Raw genomic sequence first — 25,615 nt, forward strand, 5'->3', positions numbered from 1 at the left:
GTGATTAGCAGCTAAATTAGGATATGCTTCAATTACTAGGGGCTCCACCAATCAAAATCCGGAATGGGCGGGCTCAGCTTGTCCCTGCAGCAGAGCAGAGTAGTACGGGAGTAGAGCAGGGTTGCCATGTCGGTTTATTATAAGCTACTTTGGGCTTGTTTTCCTGTAACGTTGCTTGTAATTATTATTATTATTGTAATTATAATGCAAATCGTTGTGAGCTTGTAGATCGTCTATTTTCAAAAAGCCAATGTCAGGTGGCCCGTAGTCGATTCTATTGGGCTTGTTTTCATAGACCTGGTTGCTTATTTGTATTCCAAAATCTGGCAACACTGTTACGGGAGTAGAGACGCAGTGTCGAATGTTGTTTGTTCACCAGCTAGGTCGGGCTGGGTGACTGAAAATAAGGTAAGCGCCGCGGCTGCCTAACTGATGAATTATCTTCATCTTTCGACATTGGAATGCCTTAGTAGTGTCGAGATAACAGGCTGCACATCGTCGCTGGTGAATAAAAACCTCCTGTTTACCACGATTAGAGAGAATTTAGGATGTGCTAACATTAGCCACAGCTAATCAAATATGGCGACTGCACAGCCAACAGCAAACTGCCGTGATGACGCAGTAAGAAGAGGCGGGTTTGAATATAGCCAGACCAGACCACATGTTGGTTTAGCTTTTAAGGGCTGTTCCCTACAAAATTTGTATCTTGGTAAAAGAAAAACATATACTGTATGAACAGATAATTGCATACCGTTACGATATTAAGTGCTGCATTTGACCCAAACTAACCTTACCTCAACTGTAGTGGGTATTTGGCTTGCATTACAGTCACCTGCTTTTGTTTACTTGATAAGACCTGGATCAGACATATCCATCCGATTTGTGTTGGTTGTGCTTAAAATATTTCCATTTGCATTATTGGGCAATAAAATATTGTCTATAACCTTTTGGAGTCAATACCTACTGGCAGGCAGTCTTAAATAAATTGCTAGGCGTTGCTGTTAAAGCTCCACCTGCAATATTATGGTTAGAGCTCACTCGTATGCTTTCTGTAGTGTATGTAGTGTATATTTGTCTGTCTCTTATATGTCATCATGATTTGTGTGCATGGGAACTCATTTTAAACAAGCTCAGTGCTTTCATGAGTTATCCAGTTTAGTAGACCTTGCTTTGCGAATTGTACTTCCATGTACTGTTTCTCATGTCTTACTAAATCAATCAATCAATCAATCAAACAAACAAACTCAGGTTTAGTTTCAGTATGGCTGTGTAGCCTGTGCATAATATTATAAACACAGCCATGCTTAAGCTTCTGTAAGTTTGGCAAGTATAACTCGAGCCTCTGGGCTCAACAGACTGGGACCACCAATCTGTCAGCCAAACAACCAAAGCAACTTGTGTCTTTTAATTTCAAATTGTAACAGACTGGGAACTTACACTACTCATTAGGATCCTATATCCATTAATAAAACATAACATTTTGAATACCTTTTCAATTGCCTTGCAGATTTCATTATGAACAGAATACGGATCCACGTACTGCCGTCGAGTCGGGGTCGGGTGACCCAGACTGCTCGTCCCCAGGAGCCTCAGGCCTGTGCCTTCACCCAGCGACCCTGCCCTCAGCCCCGGCTGGATGGCCTGGACTTTTGTATCAAGCACATACTGGAGGACAAGACTGCCCCCTACAAACAATGCAGCTATGTCTCTACCAAGAACGGCAAACGCTGCCCCTGCGCTGCTCCAAAGGTGGAGAAGAAAGACGGGTATGTCTTTCTATTGGTATTATCTATGAAGTGAACATTCTAAATGCCTCCCCCAAGGATCTGCAGAAGAAAAAAAAAAATCCCGCCACATTGTAGATTTCCGCAAGGCCTGGTTAGCAGTTGATTCTTCTTTGAAATCTTGGAAATGTCCTTTTGTGTTCAGACTCTCAGATTTTATACAGATAGGATAGGTAAAGACACATGTAAGCGCTTCCTGGCCTGTCTCTTTTTCATCCACCACTAATGGCTTCCTCTGTTCATCAGGGTGACATTCTGTGCAGAGCACGCTCGGCGGAATGCCATGGCTCTCCGTGCTCAGATGAGAAAGGCATCTTCTGGTCCGTCCCCAGAAACACTGCTGTCTCAGCTCAGTGGATACAACCGATCCGAAACACAGGGTCTTGACGGAGGCCGCAGTGAAGCAAGCCGCACTCTGGGTAAATGTGATGGAAAAATTGTGCTGAAGCTTGAGTCACCACTAGTTTAATTTAATTTCCTTGAATCTTTTTGCCTGGCCCGGATTGGCCATTGGGAGATTTGGGACATATACTGATAGCCTGCCTATGTTATCACTGTTTTGGCCAGCAGCAGTCATTGCCTGTCAAAACAAACAGATTTGTTTTATTTTTTATTTATGTTAGCAGATCACATCAGTGAACATGGCAAGCCATGAAAGAGGTAATTTTGTAAAAAAAAAGAAGGAAAAAAACTCTTGCGCTGGCCTAGCAGAGCCCACAGTTGTCACAAATAGCGGTTGGTGAAAATGTGATCATCATCAGAGTTAGTATCAATTCTTTATTGATGCGTTTGGGGGGGGGGTTGTCCACATGCAAACCCCTTTTTAATGATAGGTGAGAAAAGCACTAGATTGGAGGACTGTCTGAATTTGGGCTATTATTACGGTTGTGTTTAATTGGGGATTAACAAAGGTTAGGATTAACAAAGGGTCCCCACCCTTTGTTAATCCCTCAGGTGAAATTCGGTTTGAGCTTTGCCCAGTTGATGGCTACTCAGATGATCATTATGAGCACTCAGGCAGGAGCTGTAACGGGTTGAGTGCAGAGGGAGGACAGTTCGTCACGTAAACATGGGTGGGCCGGGAGGCGAACCGGTGACCTTCTGATTACCAGATGGCCTCTCTACCCACTCAGCTACAGCCGCCCCAAATAGAGTGCTGTTGTGTGACTCTCTGTCCTTATGGAATAAGGAGCTTTGTTGACTACTTGGCCCATATTTGGGATGGAATAATGTTTTAAATATTGGATTAATATGGGGTGCTCCTGTGACATAGAAAGTGAGTGGTGTAGTCTATTATGCCTACAGTATATGCAGTATAAATTGGATGAAGTTGTAGCTGCAGGGGTGAATATTATCTAAATATATATAAAAAGAAATTGCCCTCAAAACAAGAAGTCGGGTGTTGCAGCTCGAACTCTGTCTTTTAACGGTGTTTTGCCCAGGCCGACGTGGTTTTGAGGTTAGCTTTAGGCATAGTGTTTAGGCGCTACCTTGGTGACACACCAAAAGAAGAGGGAGTTCCGTTGCGGAGTCACGGTGGCCCTGTGGACCGCCTCCAGGCAACACACTCTGTGTATGGCAATACTGAGGCTTTTATCTTTTTGTATGCAAGATCATGCAGACCTTCCAAATGTTTATTTCACAGATGTTTCCTTGCACATTCCAATCAAATGATTACGTTTTTTGTAACGTCAAGCTTTATTCTCCATCATGCAATGGTGTTACTTTCTTGACAAAACAAACAAATCTACAAGATTCACTCACTGCACCGGGAAGTAACGATGCCAGCAGCCATTCTGCTGGTGACTAGCACTGCGCAAATGATCAGTGTGACAGGCCCCGCAAATCACTCTTAATTGGCATACATTTACTTATTTTGCTTGTTAAGAGCAACATTTTATTAAGACATGACAGTAATATGGGTGCAAAATAAAAATGTGTAAAAAATAAATTAAAAAAAAGGAAATATCTCAATGAAAAATATGTTTGATATAACAAACGAATATTATTTTGTAAAAGCTTTTTAGGGGCAGCTGTGTTTATTAGGATAACCGAATATTCGCGCACACCCCTAATTTGAAATGATGTGTGTGTGTGTGTGTGTGTGTGTGTGTGGAGGGGCATGGCCATAGTGGCCTGGTGGCTGTATGACTTCTGCCCTGAATAATTGTCTCAGTCTGGCACTGCTCTTTGCAAAGATTTTTTTTTATTTTTTTTTTACAAACTCCCAGTTTGTCATGATGTGTGTATATTTCATGAATCTCTGTTTAGATGAGGACAGTTGGAGTGAGGAGGAGCAGGTTCCCCTAGTGCTGGACCAGACATGGAGGGGCGATCCTGACAGTGAGGCTGACAGTGTCGACAGTGATCACGAAGATCCACTCAAGTAATGTCTCACCCAATTGTCATCAATTTGTTTTTTGTCTCGATAATTAGATTTCAATTGTTCTAACCAAACGTTTGGTCAGTGTTTATCATTACATTTGATTATTGATGTTGTTCAGCACTGGCCTCATGAAAAAAATATTGTTGCCCTTTAAATGGGCAACATTTTATTCTATCTAATCTATCTTGTCTATTGATCACACTTTCCCAAGTACTATCAAGGGTGAAATTAATTCAGATCAAACAAAATAACTTTCCCTCTGGAGTGGAACATCAGTCAAGGAGTTCTTTAAAGGATCTACACCATGAATTAAACAAAAAAATGTAATATTTAATATCATATTGTTTATGTCCCTCAAACGTTTTTCAAAAGGTTTTAGCCTAAATCAAGCCTCAGATATACTCATTCCAACTAACTTCTCTCTGGCTTATAAAGCACTTTCACCTGCAATACCACAGTGTCCTGTTTGGCACGGGGCGCTATTGAGCCAGTTTGTATGCATGTTATCTCCTGGTTCTGTGTGGAAAAAGTAAAAAGAAATAATAATAATACAACAAAAAAACGTTTTTTAAATTATTTTTTTAGTTGGAACTGAAAAAACGGGAGGGATTTTACCAGGCTTGACGTCACGTCTGGGTGAAAATCAGTTTGGTCTGTTTTGAGACTGTGGTCTGTTTTAAGCCTGAGTGTTCAAACTGGGGTATTTTTTGGGATAGAAGAGAGGTAGGGGAGACCAAAAACACACAAAAAAGAAGGAAAAGTTAAAATTCATGGTGTAGTCCCTTTAATTGTCTGTGGGGAAATGCCATTACTTCATAACACAAGATCCCCAATTTCTGTATTTACTTGAGCAAACTAAAAGATACGTTTTGCCCACTGTGTGAATATGACTTTCTTGCTACTACAGACATGCAGGAGTTTACACAGCCGAAGAAGTGGCTCTGATCACCCGGGAGAAACTGATAAGGCTACAGTCCCTCTACATCGACCAGTTCAAACGACTGCAGCACCTGCTGAAGGAGAAGAAGCGCCGATACCTACACAGTCGTAAGGTGGAGCACGAGACACTGGGTACGGATGGAGATGTCACGCTTAATTTATTAACCTATTTTAACTTCACAATAGGACATGTTTATATACAGATCGAGGAATATTATATTGTTGGGAACGACTTCCATACTAGGAATTTGCTTTGGTGCATGTTGTGATGACAGCCCAGCATTAAACGGTTAATGCTAGTCTACTGTCTAAGTACATGTGAACAGGATTTGCATATGGTGCAAAAGGACATAGCACAACATAAATGTACACATACAGAGAACACACATTTACTCCCTCCGCTAATAAGCAGATGTTGAGGTCATTGTCCTTTTTATATTGTATGCTCTGTGTGTGTTACTTACAGGGCCCAGTCTGCTGACGGGGCCTGAGGGATTGTCCATGAAAGAGAGGGAGAACCTGAAAAAGCTCAAAGCTCTGCGTCGGTACCGGCGGCGGTACGGTGTGGAGGCCCTATTGCACAGGCAGCTCAGGGAGAGGAGGCTGGCTGCCACAGAAGGAGCTTCTCAGGTGTGTCTCCTTAGCTTTTAGCCATGGAATTTGGTCATTTATGTTGGAACGTTGACAAATGATAAAGAAACAGCCAGTCACTTATATGGATTTTTGCTGGCTAGTAGTTACTTAACCTCGCATCACCAGTCTTTCCACCTCGGAGGAAAGCCTGGTCTGCGTTACTAAAGACCCATATGATCCGGTCTAGGCCACGCCTACTGGGGGAAAAAAAGAAAAAAAGAATCCTCTTTCCGGATTGTCGCGATCCGGTTTTGCGGTGCCGCTTTGTTTTGGTTCCCCAATCCCTATTTAAATGGAATAGAATTTCCCCGTGGGATAATACGGATAATACAGACGCTAAATAGTCTCCGGAAAGTACACTCACATTTATATTTAAAAAATAAGTTAAACTACACCGCATCAAGGATTTTATAGGACGGACCTATTTTGGGGTGAGACGTCTTTCCGGTTTGTCGCGATCCGGTCCGCTCCCGACCGGATCATATACCCGAAAAGGAACGCTGCCCAGGCTAGTAGTTACTTACCCCTCTAAACCTGCGCTCACACTGGCAGCATTAAGAAGCAACTGGGAGTCTTTCATTTCAAATGAGTGCTGGACCTCTGTAGTAAAGCTCAATCAGATGTTAGATGCTTTCACCTGGCGTTCTACCATTGTTAAAATTAGTAGACTTTACTTAAAATCATTTACAAAATATGTTTTTGTCATCCAAGAAACATGGCAACACTGAATATCATATTTAACTTGTCCCTGGCCATTTACAGGGCATTAAATGAAAATAATAAGGTCTCCAAGTCCCTGATAAACGGAGTGACTCTACTTACTTACTACTTACTTACTCTACTGACTCATTAAGATATATGTAGAAGAACAAGTAAATTGTTCACACAGCCGACAGCATTTCCATGAGAGACCTTTTGCGACATAACCAGGGGTGCACATAACTTTTTAGGTCTGGTACGCAGAAGAGCACCTGGACATGTGACTTGGTGCGCATGGCGCCCGTCCCGTTTTGTCAACGGGGGGGGGGGGGGGGAATTCAGCCAACGGGGGGGGGGGATTCAGCCACCGGGGGGGGGGGTTCAGCACGGTGCCCACCGGACAGTTTTGGCAACGGGGGGGGCGGGGGGGGGGGGGGTGGGGGGGTTGGGGCGAGAAAAAAAGGACGCTCTGCTTCTAAATTCCGCCGATTTTCGCCGTTTTTTTTTCTCACGCTGTTAGATAAAGCCCCCAAGGTTGGTGCCCTGTGCTGCTGCGCTGATTTTATCCGCCAGATTGGGACGTTCACGGCATATTTTGCACCATTACGGTGCGTTCATCATCGGTGACGAGTGCCTCTAACAGCCGCTGCTGGCTGCGTGCACGCAGCGAGGCAATGCGAGGCGATGCGAGGCGACGCGAGTCATATCTCTACCCCTGTGCCTAATGGCTGTACATGGGGCCGACGTGTGCTTTAGAGTGATTGTGTGAGTGTGGCTTCAGGAAGTAAATTCCTAGCCTCGATCTCCAGGCTTTTATTTTTTAGTTTTGCTAAAAAATAAAAGCTTGGAAATTCCTGTCCCAGCTGTTGGTGCGCAAAAGCGCCTCGCGTCGCCTGATGTGGTGCGCATTTTTTATTTTGGGTGCGCATGCGCACCTGCGCACCAGTTATGTGCACCCCTGGACATAACATAAGGGAACAAAACTATCCAGTGTGGTTCGGTGAATCAATTTTATTGATTCCAATTCCATTATCAGTTCTCCGTATTGATCTGATTATTTATCAAGTCCTTTTTGATAAGTTGTAAGTTTGATTTAGTTTTGTCTTTCGGAAAAGAACATACAGTAGAGGATACGCTACTACTGGGCTCTTACACAGAAGTCTATATTGTTTGTATCCATTTTAATATTATATATATATATATATATATATATATATATATATATATATATATATATATATATATATATATATATATATATATATATATATATATATATATATATATATATATATATATATATATATATATATATATATATAATAATAGATCCAATAATATATCCATTTAAAAAAATATTCTATTCGTTGAGATAAGTTTTCAGAACTAAATAAAATGGAGTTATCAAGCAGTGAGGGAGATTTTGTGATTCTCTCACTTCGAAAACTGGAAAGGAAATATTAGGTGACTGACATGGTATGAGGTTGTATTTTAATGCATTTCTTAACATGCAACAATTACAAAAATGAAATATGGACTCTGTGTGCAAGAGCCTGCAAATAAGAATAGTTATGCGTCTGTTTCATTTATATATTTTCCTATTCAAGCAGAAATTGGCTACATGGCACTGTTAATATTATATTTTACCCGAGTTAGTGATGCAGCTAAATTATTCATAGGAATATACCAATTTAGTACCATATCTGAATGGGAATTTGTGTTCTATTTCCATATCTAGTCTGGAGCAATGGTAATACTAACCAATCTTAATAGAAAATGTCCTTTTGCATACCTTGCTAGGACAGGTGCATAGGAAAGAAAAAACAACATGAAAAAGAGGGATGGTCTCTTCACTAGTTCACTTTAAAAAAGATGATTAAATACAGAACAATGTTTTAGTCTAACTGGATCTTCATCAGGTATCTGAATTGAATGCATAGAAAGCCTCATTTTATTATAATTTTGAATTGGACTCCTTCTAATGCATTGTTCATCTGATGTATTCCTCATCCGACTCGATTTCTATTTTGTATTTATCCTGACGTAAAAGTCCCTGTTTATTTACCATGTCATTTTGTATTGATTGTGCGTAAGGTCTTAATTTTGTACCTTAGGTCAGACCTTCATTTGTATTTTTAGGTCAGACTCATATTTGTGTATCTGCACTTTGTCATTATGCCTATCTGATGTAGTTGATTTCATTTGTATATATTCTAATTGCACTATGCTGCATTTTTATTAATGTTTTTAATATTTGACTTGGACTTTCTACCTTAACATTTACCTGTAAAGGTCCTCTTACAGGTAAATGAGACTGATTGGACCTCGCTTCTCTGTGCTCCCCTATCGGTCTATGTATTTTATTCAGATACCTGAAGGTCAGTTGGACCAAAAGGTTGTTCTGTATTTAATAAATATTTTTGTAATACTAAAGCGATCTACAAGGCAATGCGACAGGACATCAGCATGTGGGCTGTTACTAGTATGGTCTCTCTATCTTCTATTTTTCACACACTGTATGCTACGGTTTGTAATGGTAGTGCTTGGTGTCAGGAGGCATATTGACATTTTCCAAACGTAGTACGTTTGGCATTCAGATGTGAATAACAACTCCCGCTTTGCACACTGAAGCCACAATAAGGGGGGAAAAAAAGGAACTGAAAGTGTTTTAATTGAACCTTTGTCAAGTCCCGCCCGTGGTCATTCCCCTCTAAGTGCCCACTGGTTACTGTTGCAGAAGACTGACAATAAGTGCAGACTTGATTGTATAGGTATTTAGTAAATCCTAGTTGTGTATGATAAATTGATTAACTTTTTTTAATCCTCTGTTGTAATTATAATCAGTTCTTATGATTTTTCTAGCCATATGCAAGGACGGTGTATGAGAAATGCATCTCCTTCGTAGAGGGAACTCGATGCACAAACCCATGCCTGCCTATGACTCGACACTGCATCTCACGTATCCTTTTTCATGTGTACAGTAGTTTGAATAAGCCCACTGTATATGAACGTGGTCCATTTTCACGCCAGTCATAACAGCAAATGTTTTCTTGGAGCCACTTGCATAGCAATTGGAAATGGTGCTATGCCCCATTTACTGTATGTATATACTGTATAGTATATTTATGGCCATAATCTATTTCCACAGTTGGATTTCAAGCTGTAATTGAAAGTGAGATAATGTATTCATTTCAAGTTGCCTTGCCTTAACATTTTTCTCCTGAATCTTGTTCCACATGGCCCTGATCGTGACTGACAACTTGCAGTAGTTGGTTTCAAACAGAGCTTATGTGTGCTTCTTCCTATGGCCTGTTGGCTTGGAACAAACACAATTCCTGCTTCATATGGGCCTCATATAATGTTGTATAGACCTACCCCTATCTGCACTACATTCTCTGCAGTATCAACGTGGTTCTGTCTGCATCAGTTTTCAGAACTAAATAGTTGTTATTGTCAGTATTTAATTTTTCATTACTGCCAAGTTAGTTGGAAACCGATTAGTGCAGAAAACAGTGTTACACTGAGAACAAGCCATGCAAAATCCTTCTTAATAGCCATGCTTAAATGGAAAGTACTAATTCATTGTACAAAACCATTCAGGCATAACATTTGTACAGGCAAGCTTTTTGCAACTAAACAATAATAAGTCTTATGTCTTGCTGTAATTACACAAAGTGTATTTGTATGGGGATAATTGCAGTTCTTGGAAAAATAGCGATTATTTGTGTACTGTTAGATTTCTTTTCCCTCTAATCATAATATTCCATTCTCGTGATTCTCTATTGTTTTGTGGGGATGGAAGCTGTTTCTCGAGCAGTCTGAAGGTTTCTGCACTGGAACTATCATTGTCCTTGACAACAAAATGTTGTGCAGACATCTACCAGGACAGTAATCAAGTACTTTTCAAGATGTGTCCGGGGTTGAAGGATGTCCCGTGCGACCACACCGTGCACATGGGCCAGTCAGAAGAGCCCCGCTGTCCGCTTCATCTCCCGCTGCCTCCCCCTATGTACCAGCCAGAGCAGGAACCTCCGCCACAAGAGCAACTCACCCTAGCAGCCAAAGACATGTACCTGAGTGCAGCAGAGCTTCAGCCCACAGAGAGCCTTCCTCTAGAGTTCAGTGATGTATGTCAGAAATGATTTTCTACTTTCTTCACAATATATGCTAGGTAATAAAGATATTATGTTTGACTAGAAAGCTTGATACAGTTGTCTCTGCTCGGTCTCATTCCCCCTTAGTGTTTTAACTGAAGTTGCTCACGGCTCATTTTTTCACTGGATCACGGACTAGCTATCACATTTACAGGGCATGGGTTTTATTTCATGACAACTTCCAGCTGTTTTGATAATACTTTCTGTACAACAAATGGTGCACTAATATTTCCCTTCTAGTGGTTTTATGTATTGAATAACTACTTGAATGTAGAACCCACACTGTATCTAAGTATATGTGTGGGCATAGACCGAGATGCAGGAAAATGATCAGAAACCCAAAAGGATCTCAAAGTATAAAGTAGGAAAATGCAACAATCAATTCATGTTACAGATTGGCTTGGCTCTACTGTCTTGTAGGACCTGGATGTTGAAGGGGATGGTATGCAGGGCCCTCCGTCCCCTTTACAGTTTGACACAGCCCTTGCCCTAGAGGACCACACCATCAGAGCCATCGCAGAGGACCCCATGGACATCTTGACTGGAGAGGACCCAGACCAGGTGGACCTGGACGGTTCAGGACAGGACTTCTCAGAAACGGATGTAGATGCCATTATGGATGACCAGGTAAACACTCCATTATTGCCCTGTTTGTTTTAAATACTCTTTCTACAATGCTACACGGTAAAATGCTCAGTGTTCATTTAACTTGGAGATTGTAAAATACAATAAAAGACACAATACATGTATTGTGTATTTGACTTTTTTGTTTGGATCATGCTTTCAATGCAAAGACCATGGCACATGACTTATTTTATGTAGTTATTTGAAAGGATTTCTGTTGGTTTGATTCTTGCATACAGAGAACTTGACGAGGGACATTTATGCATTCTTGTATGTTGTGCGAAGTGCCGCACATGACAAACATTTACAAATTGCAATGGTAACAGACAACACATTGCATTCTCAGGACATTCTTTAAGTGAAAATTATAGCTTGAGACAATGAGACAATGGATGATGACAATGCTTCTCTTTCGTCTAGGTTGTGTCTGAGGTTGTAGGAGTAGAAGACGGCGCCACTGACCGTTCACTTAAAGACATCAACACTGCTGCAGTTGATTCTACTAGATGAGAAGAACTATTTGTCTTTTTCAAGTTACTTACTTTCCACAAAGACTGATGTTGAGTTGACCAATCTAATGTTGGAATTGATGAAATCATCATACTGCATCCAAGGCTTTTTAAACCATAGTTGATAGACTGTTATTTTGTATTCCTTGATTCTAGTTCTGTTTGTCATCTTTGGTCTGTCTGTTTAATGTTTCTCTTCATGTCTGTTCAGTCTTACTTGCCTTAAAATAATTATACCTGGGCACGTAATTTTTCTGAACAGAAGTTTAAAGTTTGTCCAGTGTTGCGCACAAGAACTTGTTAATTTTCAGTAAACCATCCACAAACCATTTTGAGATGTTTGATGTATTATGTGTATTGATTTGAAAAATATCTCTGATTATATTCTACACATTAGCAACAACAAGCATGATGTCCAGATGGGAAATATGAAGGTGGGAAACATTTGTGAGGTTTTCTGTAGATCCGTGCAGATTTATGGTATACATTAAGTTATTTTTAGAGCACAGAATAAACATGAACTTAAAATATGTAGGTTTCTGAAACCCGCATGCATGGCAAGTTTTCTAAGTATATGGTAAAGTTATGTTTGGCGACATGGGACACAGCCTCCTGTGAAAAATTGGGGCGGGTAATGTAATTTCATGCAATGACATCACTTTTCCTCATTCAACCCAAACACCAAACGCTGGGCGAGAGAGAGCGCTGCCGCAAAGGACTAGGCGCCGCAAGAAGAGGAAAATGTGTATGTTAACGCGTTATTCAGTCGAATAATATAAGTTTATTCTTTTTTTTTATTCGCGATGTCGGCCGAGAATTATCGTTGGCTAATCATAACCAAATGAGGTGAGTTTTCTCAGACGGGGGGGAAAAGCCATTTCGTGTCCTGTAACGTTAGCCTAACGTTACTCGTTTTAGATGGGGAGAGATTTGTTGGAATGCCGACAGTGAACGGTTTTAATTTTCCACAAGGGCAATGGTAAAAGTATATACATTCCTCAAGAGCTTGGGGGCAAATATTTATATCATTCATGTGCAGCCTATTTATTTGCCTTGTTGTGGGGGATTCGACGTGTGTCCAGGGCGGAACAGCATGCTGGGAGGGGGTGGGGGGTATTTTCGTTAGGGCTTGGAGGGCCTACCCCAAAGATAAATTTGCATTTTGTAAACACAAGTCATGCTGCTTTAGTTATTTGGTCCGTGGCGTGCATGTATCGGGGGCAAACTCATATGGCCTACTACGCGATAGACCAGTTCTCAAACGTTTTAATTTCAAAGACCCCCGTAACTCTGAGGGTGTATAAATAGGGGTCCATTTGGTTCTATTTGTACACCCTCAGAGTTACAGACACGAGGGTCCAGATTTGGAACCCCGAGGGTCCCTGGACCCCACTTTGAGAGCCACTGGTCTAGACCTACTATTCGACTCGACATGACTTTTTGAAAATGTGAAAGGGAGATCGGAGAAGGAACGTAGGCTGCCGCTGCAGTGTTACATTTTCAGTAGTCACGGGTAGCTTATTTATGGGGAAGTACATACATCACTTTGTGATGGGAAAACCTATGGGAAAGAATACATGGGTAAATACTAGTAAATTGTCTTTATACAGCCTACCTGTGTGCTGAACATGGTCTACATTTATTGTCCTTGATGTATTGTACGTCATTCAATTGCAACCAGCTTAATGACACGATATATTTATCTATATGCAGATTGAAATTGAAGAATGTGATCAAAAGTAACAAGCGGTGCCAGACAGTGTATATGCTAGCAGTCATTCATCTGAGTGACATTACAACTACAACAAAGAAAATGATTGCATGTTTGATTTTGAATCAAAGAATAAGATGTATCTCTGATGGAGTCAGCCACAGGATGAAATTCACATTATGGGGAGGAGAGTGCTATGTTTTCCTCAAGTGAAGGATTTTATTGGCAGTAAAACAAATTACACCCCTTACAAATTGTACTTATTATTAGTTATACACAAAGAACTAGAGTCTGGAGGTTTTAAAAGCTGATGTCGCTGACATCATTTGTTGTTAGGCTAATTCCCCCTCCTGTAGGCTGCTACTTTCTTTAAGTAGGCCTACAAATAAAAAGGAATGTGGTGAAGGGTCTCAGCATCTAGATTGTGGGAGATAGGTTACTTGAAGTGAAACATTTTTTGCTGTCTAGGTGCCTGAGAAATGTGATGTTTTTGTAAAACTGTTTTTGCAGACTTCTAACATTTGCTTTAGTGAATGTATTCAGTGTTTTAAGACATTTTCACACTACAAGAAGTTTGTACATCCAAACCTCAGATTTCCAAAACCACCAGTCTACCGTGGAGATGATGAGTGAAGATATGCAGTAATGTTGAAAATAAAGGCCTAGCCTATTCAGTTGATTGGTTTGAATTTTTAGATTTTTTTTAGTTGATGGATGTCACTGGAAGCATTTAACCTGTAATATTATACGGGACAGGGCATTCTGAACCTATTTTCATTTGAACTAGATTTCATATTCTTTTAACTTATTTGGATCCATTATGGTAAATCGCAGTGTTCTGTACATAAAATTGTGTGAAATTATCGATTTGGATAAGTGTGTGTGTGCGTGTGATCATATCAGAGATGCTCGTAGGCCTGCGTCCTGCGTCGCTGACGCACCATATTGCGAAAGGACGCATTCATGACAACTCTAGTGCGTCCATGGGACGCAGCTCCGATTAGCTCCGATAATATATAATATTTGTCAGCTGTGATCTACATGGACTCTCTCGGTTAGGCACCGTTGGTGGAGAAGTATAACTCTCCGGTTAGACACCGTTGTACTGGAGAAGTATAACTCGGTTAAACGGCGTTGTGTGGCAGAAGCAGCAGCACAGCCCCTCGCTGTTAGTCTACGCTACACACACAGAGAGAGAGAGAGAGAGAGACGGCATGAGGACCTGCTCTTAAACGTGTTAAAACGTCTTGGATAGACCACTGTCTGGAATAATAACTGATCATCATACATACAGGTCTACTACTAATCTTTGTTGCTGTTGTCATCTTAAATTGACCAGCCAAAGTAAAATCCCCGATTTTAGAGTGTTCTCCCACTTGCTTGGAGATCAGAGTGAGTGGTGGATTAACGCATGTTGCCAATCAGCTGTGTAACATTAGCAGGTTAACGATGGCTCGTTGATCCTATGCATTTGACCCTGATTTGACCACAAAGGCAAACAAAAGCACTAATTAATGGCAGCTGTAAGTAACCGGTTGTCTATCGTCTGTGTCTTGTGTATGTTTAATAGGCAACTGGATGTTTTCTGTAGCTTAGAGATATCATAACAATTAATTCCCTGAAGAGGGTAGACCCTCTCCCTCATGCTAAACTTAAAGTGACTTATAAGGTTCCACTTCTCCTCAAAAAGACAACTTTATTTTCCTTTCTCAATGACAAGCCTAATAGTATTATTGCATGTTGACTATGTGCAATAACTGCAAGCCAATGTTCATAGGCATTGTCAGTATTTGTCTTCATTATTTCTTGAATTCCTATTTTTTATTTGCCAATACTTCCACTGTAAGCCAGTGTTTTCAGTCTACACAATAAATAGTAAAAATAAATTCTACATTCATAAATAATACAAAATAAAATAATAATAATGATTAAAAGGTTCTATGATTAAATGTATTCTATTGGTCAAAGGTATGTTAAATCCACCTGTTGCCCACTACTAGTATTTCTTACCATAAGGTGTGCTAATACTACAGAATCATATACATTTGAAAAAATATATTTATGATTTTTTAATATATGTATATATATCGGTATCGGTCTTGAAAAGCAGGAACGGGTCGCACTGATCTAGATCTGCTATTTTCACAATATGTATCTGTGGAACTGAATCAAACTAAATTAAGTGCCTCAACTCCTAATTCCTCAGGGTGGGGGGTCCCCAGTTAAAATATGATTATTTTGGGGGGTCGCTGCCTGAAAAGGTTGAGATCCACTGCATCAGGATATAATGTACACAGTCACACACGCATAGAAGATATGGAGATTGGAGATCAAAGAAAACGATAGGGGGGGGACGTGTAATTGGGGACCCATAAAATGTCCCTGGGACCCATCTAAAAGACCACCCTTGCATCCCAGGACCCATTACATTGAAAACCTAGCAACATCACTGTCATATGCCTGTGCATCTGTGCTATAGCGCTAATGTGCGTTGGCCTTGAGCTGAGTTGAAGTAGGGCTGGGTGATATGGACAAAATTATATATCACCATACAGCATTTTTGACCAAATAACTCCATATTGATATTGTGACGATAATATCAATTTTCTTTTTTATATTTTTTTCTTTAAAACGTTTATAAGCTCACAACGGCGTCACATTATGTCATGTTGTGAGCTTGTAGAACTGCTATGTTCTCTATTTTTTGACAATTATTAAAGTACAAAATAAGGCTTAATTGACTAAACCAAGAAAGGCCAACATTTATGTCATGTAATATAAAAAGTAGACCATGTCACCAGCACATACATAGCACACATCTATATCTTTCTGGTGCTGTGCCTCATGTACTGCACCTGAACTGTCTTTTTAACCTGCATCTTATGTCTGACCTCATTTACATAACTGCTACTTTTTATGCTATATCATTTATATAAATGTACAATATCTTTTATTTTTCTTTGAATTATTTCTTTCCTTGCTCTCTCTCTCTCTGCCCCCCCCCCCCTCCTGAAAACTACGAATGAACAAAAAATGATAATTTCACAATATCGATGTACATCGGTATATTGCCCAGCCCTAAGTTGAAGTTTAGTGAAGTATCTGTCCCAGTGTAGCTTTGTGACTGCATACACAAGCTGTATAGCATTACATCATGCAAAGCAGAGCCAGTGACTTATTCAAGTGTAATGGGCAGTATAAGTGCTCACTCACCCCTTTCGCCTCTAATTGTTCACAGATGTTCTGCACGCCTTTGTGCGCTACGTCTTGCTGCAGCAGCCTCATATAGACACTGCATACAGTCTGAATACTTTATAATGAAAGTAAAAACGTGGCAGGGAGTAGGCTAAGTACTTACAATTAAACAGTTGATGCCATTTACAAAATCAGCGTTAGTTTAAGTGGTCCCAAAGGACTGGGTACCAAGCCACCATTGTTTTACAACAATGCCATATACGCTGGGCCAGTTCCACTGACATAATATGGGATAACTGGAGCAAATAACCTTTGGCATAACTACTGACAGACAGTCAAGGTCAGCCATTCTATCACTTTTCCGGCCTTATTTATTCACCACCTTACTGTAAGGAAAGAGTAATTTGACAATAATTTGGTCAGTGTGGCATCTCTCAGAAGTACACAGACAGGTCAAAGGCAGAGCCTCCTGCGGACTTAGCCAATCTCGCATGCATCCATCCTGTGGATTGGCCTCCCCTCTGCGTAAATGGTCCGGCCAGGCCAGGCTTTGAAGATAGGCTGGGTCGGGGTTGGGTGTCTGGGACCTCTCCTTATCAGTTATCAGTTCAGCCCCTTCATCCCCCTGCCGTCTGATGCATGCAGGTTACCTACAGTTACCATGGTTATACAGCGATCCAGGCACTAATGGAGCTCAGCTCATATTAGCATGCAGAAATATTCTGTCTAATACCCCAAGGAGCTGGAAAGATACGGCAGAACATCATCATGATCACTACGCTTTAAACACACACACACACACACACACACACACACACACACACACACACACACACACACACACACACACACACACACACACACACACACACACACACATTCACATTCACTACACTTTCATATGGATGAAAGGAATTCTCTTTGCCTGTGTTGTTGTCCCCATGGCCCCATGGTGTTGTTTTTCTTTGTTCTTTGAATCCATATGTAACTGACACTTAACTGACACTTGGCATGCCCATATAGGTGAAATGTTTCCAAATATTTTCAAAAAGGAAAAGAAAAAATCCAAACTAGGCGATCTACAAGCTCCTGTGTGCATCGGGAGTCTATCTTAGACTTTCTTATTCGTTCTATTTTTGAGTTAGGGCTTAAAGGAGTAGTTCACCTAAAAAAATACTTATTTTCTATCCATTACACATCCCATAAAGCCTTGAATTGATGGAGATTTCTTTGTTTTTGTCGCATTCCCGAGCCAATAATTTGATGACCGGCTGGCTGGTCAGTAGGACTCAATTGAGTTCTCCTACTGGAGACTCCGCTGGTCATCAAATTATTGGCTCAGGAATGTGACAAAAACTAAAAATTCTCAATGAATTCAAGGCTTGATCGGGTGTGTAATTGATAGAAAATAAGTATTTTTGGGGGTGAACTACTCCTTTAAGTGGTCATGCTGTATGAAAAAAAGTATGCAGATCAACTAGTTAAATTACCATCGCCCTTACTATGTTTGTTCTCTTTACATAAATTGTGTCACTCTGTAGAATATGGCCTATGACATGTATGATTAAATGTGTTTCAGGAATTCTAATAGTGTGTGAGTGTGGAGCTACCGCCAAGTGCGGAGGACTCATTCAGAATCCACCCTGCAGAGGAATCTCTGGTCACACAAACATTGGAGTTGGCAAAACACTGCTTTAGCTGCAGCTGTAACAAACATTCAATTCATCAGTCCAGCCAGGGAAAATATGGCTTGGAATGTAGCTTTAATCAATTCAAGCAAGCCAGTTCACTACCATGTCCTGTTTGGCCAAGAAGGGAGTAAATGGCCATAATTGTCTTTGGTTGGTTCAAGCAAGCAATTTAATAGGTACTGTTATGATCATTTTCAATGGAGAGCTGAACAATGATAGCATCAATTAAGCCCATTTCGATGAAGAATATGTCTATATTTAGGCTGTCCTCCTCTATCCTTTGTATTGAACAGCGTTCCTTTGTGTGGCCAGGAGTTTATTTTTATGTCCTAAAATAACGTTGTTATTGGGGGGCTGCATGCAATGCACCCACCCTTGCCTGTTCAATCCATAAGCAAAGCTCCCACAAGGTGCTTGTGTCCTTTTTGCGTTAGATCTGCCTGCCCTTGAATGGTTTGTCTCATGAGCATCCGGTTTCAAGCCCTTTCCCCAACAATCCGAATGTATATGCTTTGGAAAACAGTGAAATACCATTTCCTGTGGACATGGTAGTTGACCACTGCTGCTGTGGTAAAGCGCAGACAAGCATCTTTTGGTGTGCTTTACATTACATGTAACAGGGTTTCCCCACATATAACCTACTTTATAACTTCAATGGACTCACCATGAATTTTATTCAGATCCATAAATAGACATTCCATTTGGCCAGCAGCAGGGGAAAGGATGTGGATGATGAGGAGGAGAGCATGCTTGGCTCAGCTGAGATGGTACTATATGGTCCTCTGGTCTGGTCTGAGCCGCTGGGCCTGGTGACCAGATGTGAAGAGGCCGGGCCTTGTCAAGACTCTAATGTGCCTCCTCCACCTTTTCTGATCCTGTGTCGTTTTTCTGTATGCGCTAAAAGCCTAAGTTATACTTAGTTGCTTGCCGGTGCAACACCAGCGCCCATGGTATAACTCGTGCATTAGTCTCACCTTTTTATTTTAGTAGTAGGGTCGTATTGCTGTAGCAAACGGTCCTGTCACTATAGTGTACATTCGTTTATGAGGGCTATATTGGTGATGGTGACCTGGATTAACTTGTCTGGCCTCATACTGCCTCGCTCAGTGCTATCACATTCTTTTCTGGCCGAGTCAGTGTGCAACGTTTTGATGTTTAATGTGACTCATCAGGAATCGGGTTTTAAAGGCGTTTGCTGACACACATGGAAATATTGTGTGGAACCCGGACCAGATGCAATTGTTCCTTTAGCTGTCCAGTTCCAGCGCTTGTAGTCTGGTTGGCCAGGGGACACGGCAGTATGAACCTGTCTTTATAGGAGCCATGACAAATGGTTTTCATTACTGCCCTTTTATCATTACAGAAATGAGCTATGGAGCATACTTTGAGTCTTTAGCACCTGTGAGGAATTTATGAATGTTACCGTGGCTGTGGAATGAGACTGTGTGATGAAAGGAAGAAAAGAAACGTTTCTTTTTAAAGTGTTGCACACATGAAAGTCATTTCTCCTCAATAGTGTACGTTGTACAAATAGCTAGGATCAGCGTTCCAGCCTGGAGACTACTACTACTTACTGGTGTGATGGCTCACCAGCTACGACTGCTGCCTTCATAATGAGTTTCAACTAAGCTAGAGCTTCATGCAAATTAACACAAGAGGCCTCCGCCGATACCAGTGGGGGGTTTTTACAGCCCCAGCTGTAGACCCAGCCCATCTCCTGGCAGAAGAACGAGTGTCACATTTCTTGTAGGTGGATTAGCCGTCCACCTCACATGGAGCTGTGCACATTACTGCCCATTAAACTGTCTGCCTCTCAATGGGGGTTTGTACCCCATGAGTCTGATTTACAACTCTTAATACTGAGTTCCACTGACAGCTCCCCTCACACTAAACTGCCCTTTTTCCCCCAGAATAAGAATGGTCAAGATAGACCGACCATCTGCCAAAGCCAACAAAACATATCCTTATCCTTGCATATTTCCTTGACGTCCGCAGTTCTATTCTTTTTCTTTGAATATTAACCCATTTAGAGGTCAATTCTCTACAAATGCCTTCTAAAACAGATCTCTGAAAGACTTATGTTGCTATATATATAGCTAAAATCTAAAATGACAAAGGCCCAAAATCCACCCCCCTCAACCTCAAGTGAAAAACAGTTTTTGCGAACTATGAGATTTTTTTTCGAATTTTAAAGTGTTTCCATTCAGGGATTTATGCGCAAAATGCGCAAAAAAAACGTCTTGATGGAAACGCAGTGACAGATGCTTTCCCCGATTGAATGGGATAATTTGTTTTGAAGTGGATGAAGCATGTTCCGTCTCCAGAACACCTTGAGGGGTTTGTGTGGAAATGGCTTGTTTGTAAGTTGGAAACAAGCGATGGCATTGTGATATCATCTTTAATTTCATTGCTTTTATTGCTTTACATGATGCGCATTGGATTTTTGTAGATTAGAGCAGGAAGAGCTGCACAGAATAGCTTCCATTTAGAGGATTTTATTGAATACAGCGACAATACAGCAACACAGGTTCTTCCTCAGACTTCAGCCAGTCACATTGCCTCATCCTATATTTACAGTTCTCACATGCTGGTTTGAATAGTACTAAGGGTGCAACAGTTAATCAAACTAATCAATTTAATTGATTATAAAAAATAATTGATAATTTGTTTTAATAAAAATAACAGATTTTGTGGGAATACATTTGTAATTCAATTCTTTTCTCTCAAAATGATTTAAAATGAGCGGAAATAGCCAATCTACTAGCTCACCACGGATTGCAATGCAATGTAAGTAACTAGATTTGATGGATATTTTTGCTAATTTGTGCAAAACTGTTCTACGAACAAGTATAAAAATGTAGGGCTTAAGTGGTTAATCAGACAAAATTATTTAGTCGATTATAAAAACAAATATTGACCTTTTTTGTATCGATTTGTTGTTATATAAAGAATATAACAAATGATAACAAAAAAATTGCTTCGATTATTCAATTTATCAAAAATGTATTTGATAGAATAATCGATTGTTGTAGCGATAAATAGCACCTCCCCAACACGTTTTCACAACAAAGTTTCCATGTACAGCACATTCATGGTGAGTGACCCTTGCTTCACCGCCCCATGACGCCTCATTCTCTGTCCAATGTTAACGTTACTGTTGAGTGTTTGAACAGCGAATGAAGATCCTCACTTAGAGAAAGTGGATCTTGGAGAGGGTCACAATAGCCCTTTTATGTGGTGGGATATTCTCCTTCCCCTGTGTTAGCTGCAGGGTAACCATGTGACGAGCCATCATTCAGGTCATGTCGGCCTGTTGTCAGCCTTTGACCCTTTTAAAGGGGCGACACTTCCCTGAAAGTCCCATTCATCCCATACAGATGTCTGCGTGCATTAATATCTGTCAGGGTAGGTTTGACAATCCCCCTCGCATAGGCTTTTTACTTTATTCAAAGTAACTCTCTATGATAGGGCCTTGCACTGTACATGCAAGGTTCTGTTGTCCTGCTGGCAGCCACTGTGTCTATATACTGTAAGTTGAAGTGGGTTTGCGCAGATGCCACCAACATGTATAGTAATGTATAGTAATATGTTTACTGTACGTGTACTGTACGTAAACATGACTCAGGCTCCTTAGGTTGAAGTTTTGATGTTTTGATAGGTTACTGTGGGTCTTCTGCTTGTGTTCTCCCTTTCGAACACTAGGTGGACTCAGATTAGAGGGGCACTGGGCAGTATGTGTGTTGGTTATAAGAGGATAAAATACTCATGGAACACAAGCTCTTCTGATCCTGTTGGGATTTTTGATTTGAAGGCATTTGCCCATCACATGTTGTTGTTGGGATGGGATTGTAATCGGTGTTCCTGTTTATCTTGCCTGCTAGCACAGCAGTACCCCTATATGCTGTTTTCCACAGATTTCACATATTAGCCTATGCATCTTGGTTCTATGTGGTTGTCTGTGCTAAATTGACAATTATTTGACTTTATTATCTTGAAATTATCAGGTTGTTTTTTATGGCAAGCTGCAGTTTTTTTGGCATGTGTTTCCGCATGTAGATAGCTGGCTGCACTTATTTGTCAGATCCAATATTGCAATGGCCCCCATAACAACTGACATTCATGAGATGACCCTGGGGCGCTTGATTTTGACCAGAGGAAGTCTGGTCTGGTATGAAGTCAATTCAGGTCAAGTGAATTAGGGTCAAATGTAGCAGGGGGACAGGCCAACTTCCAAATGTCAGTGAAAGTAGGTAGGATAGATCTGTAGGTTATATTATGTTCATGGTCAAATATTTCTATATGATAAGTGAAAATGTGCATTTGTTTGCCTCATGCTTCTGCTTTGTCCAAGTTAACTTCCCACATTTGAGTCATTGAGTCTGTGTTATCTTCCCGTTGGTGTTGTCAGTCAATGCAGTCATTTGGGTACCAGACAAGCTTTTGTATGTCCGGGGTATAGAAGGTGATGTGGTTCCATATAACTGGAGGCCAAATGAGTCACGACTTGAGCAGATACAGCAGCACAGAGGCCTCTTTTCATGAAAGCATTATGCTGTTTAGTAATACAGTATATTGTATCAGTACCAGTGAAGAGTCAAGACCAGACACACCAGACATACTAAGCTATACATAACGGCAACTGGGTGAAAATAAAAAGGTTTAGTGCTAGACAACCCCCCCATCATCGTCAATTGTGAATTTATTCAAATATAACATTGTTCATTGTTCATTATAACATTGTTATGACACTCTTCTTATCTGTTTCCATTCTTTTCCTTAGCATAGACACTGGAATCAATCCAACACTTATTACCAATGTGATTGAGAAAGGGAAATCCTCTTAGCACAGAGCGCTGTGTTCTTTCTGGGGCACTGAATGGCCCTGCACAGAACTCTATTAGTCTAGCACGGCCTTCGGATATCCTCTCTCTCTGTAGGCTACTACGCTCCTTTGTCCGCTATACGCGGTGGTTGGGGTCTCTTTTGAAACATAACCCCCTCTTTCCTCCTTTACAGCGCGGGCCAGCAGCTGTAGGGTTAATGTTTAGCAGCAGTGGCAGGCAGCAGCGCAGAGAGGTTGGAGTTGTAGGAGGAGGAGGAGGGGAGAAGGAGGGAGGAGTGGAGGTGGGGGCTGGTCCACAGCTGTTGTAGTAGGCAGGGTCTATTGGGGTAGGAAGCCTGCCTCACTCCGCTCTGGAACAATGGGAGATATGGCAGCCTCTGCAGACAGCCCCGGCACACACACAATGCACATGCCCAAGGACGGGCCTTTACTACCGCTAGCGTAGAGGAAACCGGCTTCCTTGCCGCAGAAGGGGGACAGCGGGCGGACAGGGAAGGGAAAATCCCCACGTCAGCTGGAAAATACAAATGTAAGGTTGTGGCCTCTTTCTTTATTTGGTGCCTTACATTTGGTTCTGCTCTGAGGGTCTCTGGATATGCTGGCTGGATGACAGAGAGAACACAGCAGCGGCAAGGTGAGCTGACCCAGAATGCAGTGATTGTGTGTAAAACAAAACAAAACATTTAAAAATATATATTAATACAGTTGTCGCAGCTGACATTGGATTTTCCATGGCACTGTCTCTGTCTGTCCTTTATGTCAGTATATGGAGGAGCTCTGGTTCAAACAAACAAAGCCTTGTGATTGACGCATGTGATGTGATGTTTTGTTAGTTTTATGGAGTTGATGAGCAGATGGACTGGAGCGGTCATGGAGGGGAGGCTTCGGAGCAGGTCGATGTTGGCCTGGTCCCTGGTCCCACTCTCTGTGTTGTAGTCCGATGATCCTCCTGACATATGTGATGTAGCCTACATGTTAGTGCACGGGTTAACCGTTTGTTGTTACCACACAGTACCATTGGTGTTGTTAACTGCTACTAACCAACATGGGATCAGGCAGCGATTGTTTTGGTCACAGATACTAGCGTGTCATAAATCTTTCCAATGGGATATCATGGCGGAAGGGGGGGGGTTCCGCTCACAGCCTAAATGTTGTTTGTTGTGGAATGGGGGTTGGCTGCAAAGATGTCAGGCCCATAATGCATTTCATTTGGGGGTACGGTGAGGAGCCAAGATTTTTAGGAGGGTCCAAGGTAGAGCCGACCTTCGTGTTTGATTACTCTCAGACATACATGGCACATGTCCAACCTTTACATCCTTTTGGGAAGGGAGCTCCCCTTTCAGCAGCCCCCTCCCCCAACCTCACTCCACCGCTGCCTCCCCTCCTCATCCCAAATATTTCTTGTGTACGATTTGTCTCGGTTCGCGTTGCCAAACCTCAGAGAGGAAGCGGCAGCGGGGGAGCCCGCTAACCTGATTCTGTCTGCGTATGGGCCCTAGTCTCTGGCCTTTAATATTTATTTGGGATCACGTCTCTATTATTGATTTAAATAACGGAGCAGTAATGGTGTGTGTAAACCCTGTGTTGGCCTACATTTCGGAGGAGGAATCCTCCTTCTCACGTGTTGTTTAATACCTCCGTCTGAGGATTTAGGGTTGTTTTCTTTTGTCACATTGTTTACATCTTCCACCCACACAATATGCCTACAAGGGAGAACTTCGATCTGAGCCTGCATCCGATTGGCAGATGAAAAGCCTGCTGTTTTGACATATCCTGAAACGGCATTGCCTGTTCCAAATCCCCAAGCGTGTGACTGACGTGATTTAAGAAGATTTTGAGCATTTCTGTGGCTGAGTTGCCTTTGATGATTTTTTTGTTGTCAGCCTTACCCCCATTGCATGAATATCATGGTCTCACTGCTCACCCTCTTGGCTGTGTCTTACCAATCCCCAGTGACTTTGAACTGGCAGCTCAATTCAGACGACCTCAACATGGCACCATCATATCAGTGCACCAGTCTCCTGCTGCCAAAACGAAAATCCAGTCTGGGGAGAGAAAATCCTTACAAAAGAGCACATTTATGTCCCGATGATTAGCTGTTCCTTTTTTGGCAACCACAGATAAACAAACACCAGGGCTTTGCTCCCAGGACCAGGTGTGCCAGCGAACCAGGACATCGGACAGACCTTCACTGTCACCTGGTGATCCACTGTGGTTACATTAAAAACCCAGATTGAAGGGGCAGATGCTAAGCGCCTCTAATCCCATTTTAGTTTGACTAGATCTTGAAGGATCAGATGCCGTTTCCCTACAGAGTGCCTTTGAGATGAAGAGTTAATATGAGATGAAGAGTTAACATGGTCGCTTGGTCGACCAGGCAGATACCAGTCTTGATAAAACGTGATCACGCTGACACACTTGACTTGTGAGATGCGGCCTTGGCTATC

At 41.5% G+C, this 25,615-nt stretch overlaps 2 protein-coding genes across 7 annotated transcripts in view; both read left to right on the forward strand.

The window, feature by feature from the left end:
- Nucleotides 1-344: 344 nt before the first annotated feature.
- On the forward strand, nucleotides 345-12,063 carry kansl2 (KAT8 regulatory NSL complex subunit 2). 2 transcript variants are annotated; one of them, XM_084068852.1, is made up of 10 exons: nucleotides 345-408; nucleotides 1,508-1,766; nucleotides 2,031-2,203; nucleotides 4,056-4,170; nucleotides 5,078-5,241; nucleotides 5,576-5,739; nucleotides 9,304-9,400; nucleotides 10,315-10,568; nucleotides 11,016-11,222; nucleotides 11,640-12,063. In XM_084068852.1, exons 2-10 carry the CDS (start codon nucleotides 1,516-1,518, stop codon nucleotides 11,727-11,729), a joined length of 1,515 nt encoding a protein of 504 aa, XP_083924978.1. In that variant the 5' UTR covers nucleotides 345-408; nucleotides 1,508-1,515; the 3' UTR covers nucleotides 11,730-12,063. The 2 variants fall into 2 exon arrangements, with proteins under 2 accessions (XP_083924978.1, XP_083924979.1); XM_084068853.1 differs by lacking the exon at nucleotides 345-408 and adding an exon at nucleotides 485-504.
- A 126-nt stretch (nucleotides 12,064-12,189) lies between these two features.
- Nucleotides 12,190-25,615, forward strand: part of nckap5l (NCK-associated protein 5-like) — a 33,679-nt gene continuing 20,253 nt past the window's right edge. For 4 of the 5 annotated variants that reach the window (XR_014601626.1, XR_014601627.1, XM_084068815.1 and 1 more), the window contains exon 1: nucleotides 12,190-12,574. The gene's annotated coding sequence lies outside the window, so the exon portion shown is untranslated. Of the gene's footprint in view, nucleotides 12,575-23,534; nucleotides 23,803-25,615 lie in introns of those variants that run through there. The other variant, XM_084068816.1, reaches the window with a different exon arrangement.

The sequence above is a fragment of the Gymnoscopelus microlampas genome (genome assembly GCF_963454915.1).
Source record: "Gymnoscopelus microlampas genome assembly, chromosome: 10".
NCBI classification, from domain to species: Eukaryota; Metazoa; Chordata; class Actinopteri; order Myctophiformes; family Myctophidae; genus Gymnoscopelus; species Gymnoscopelus microlampas.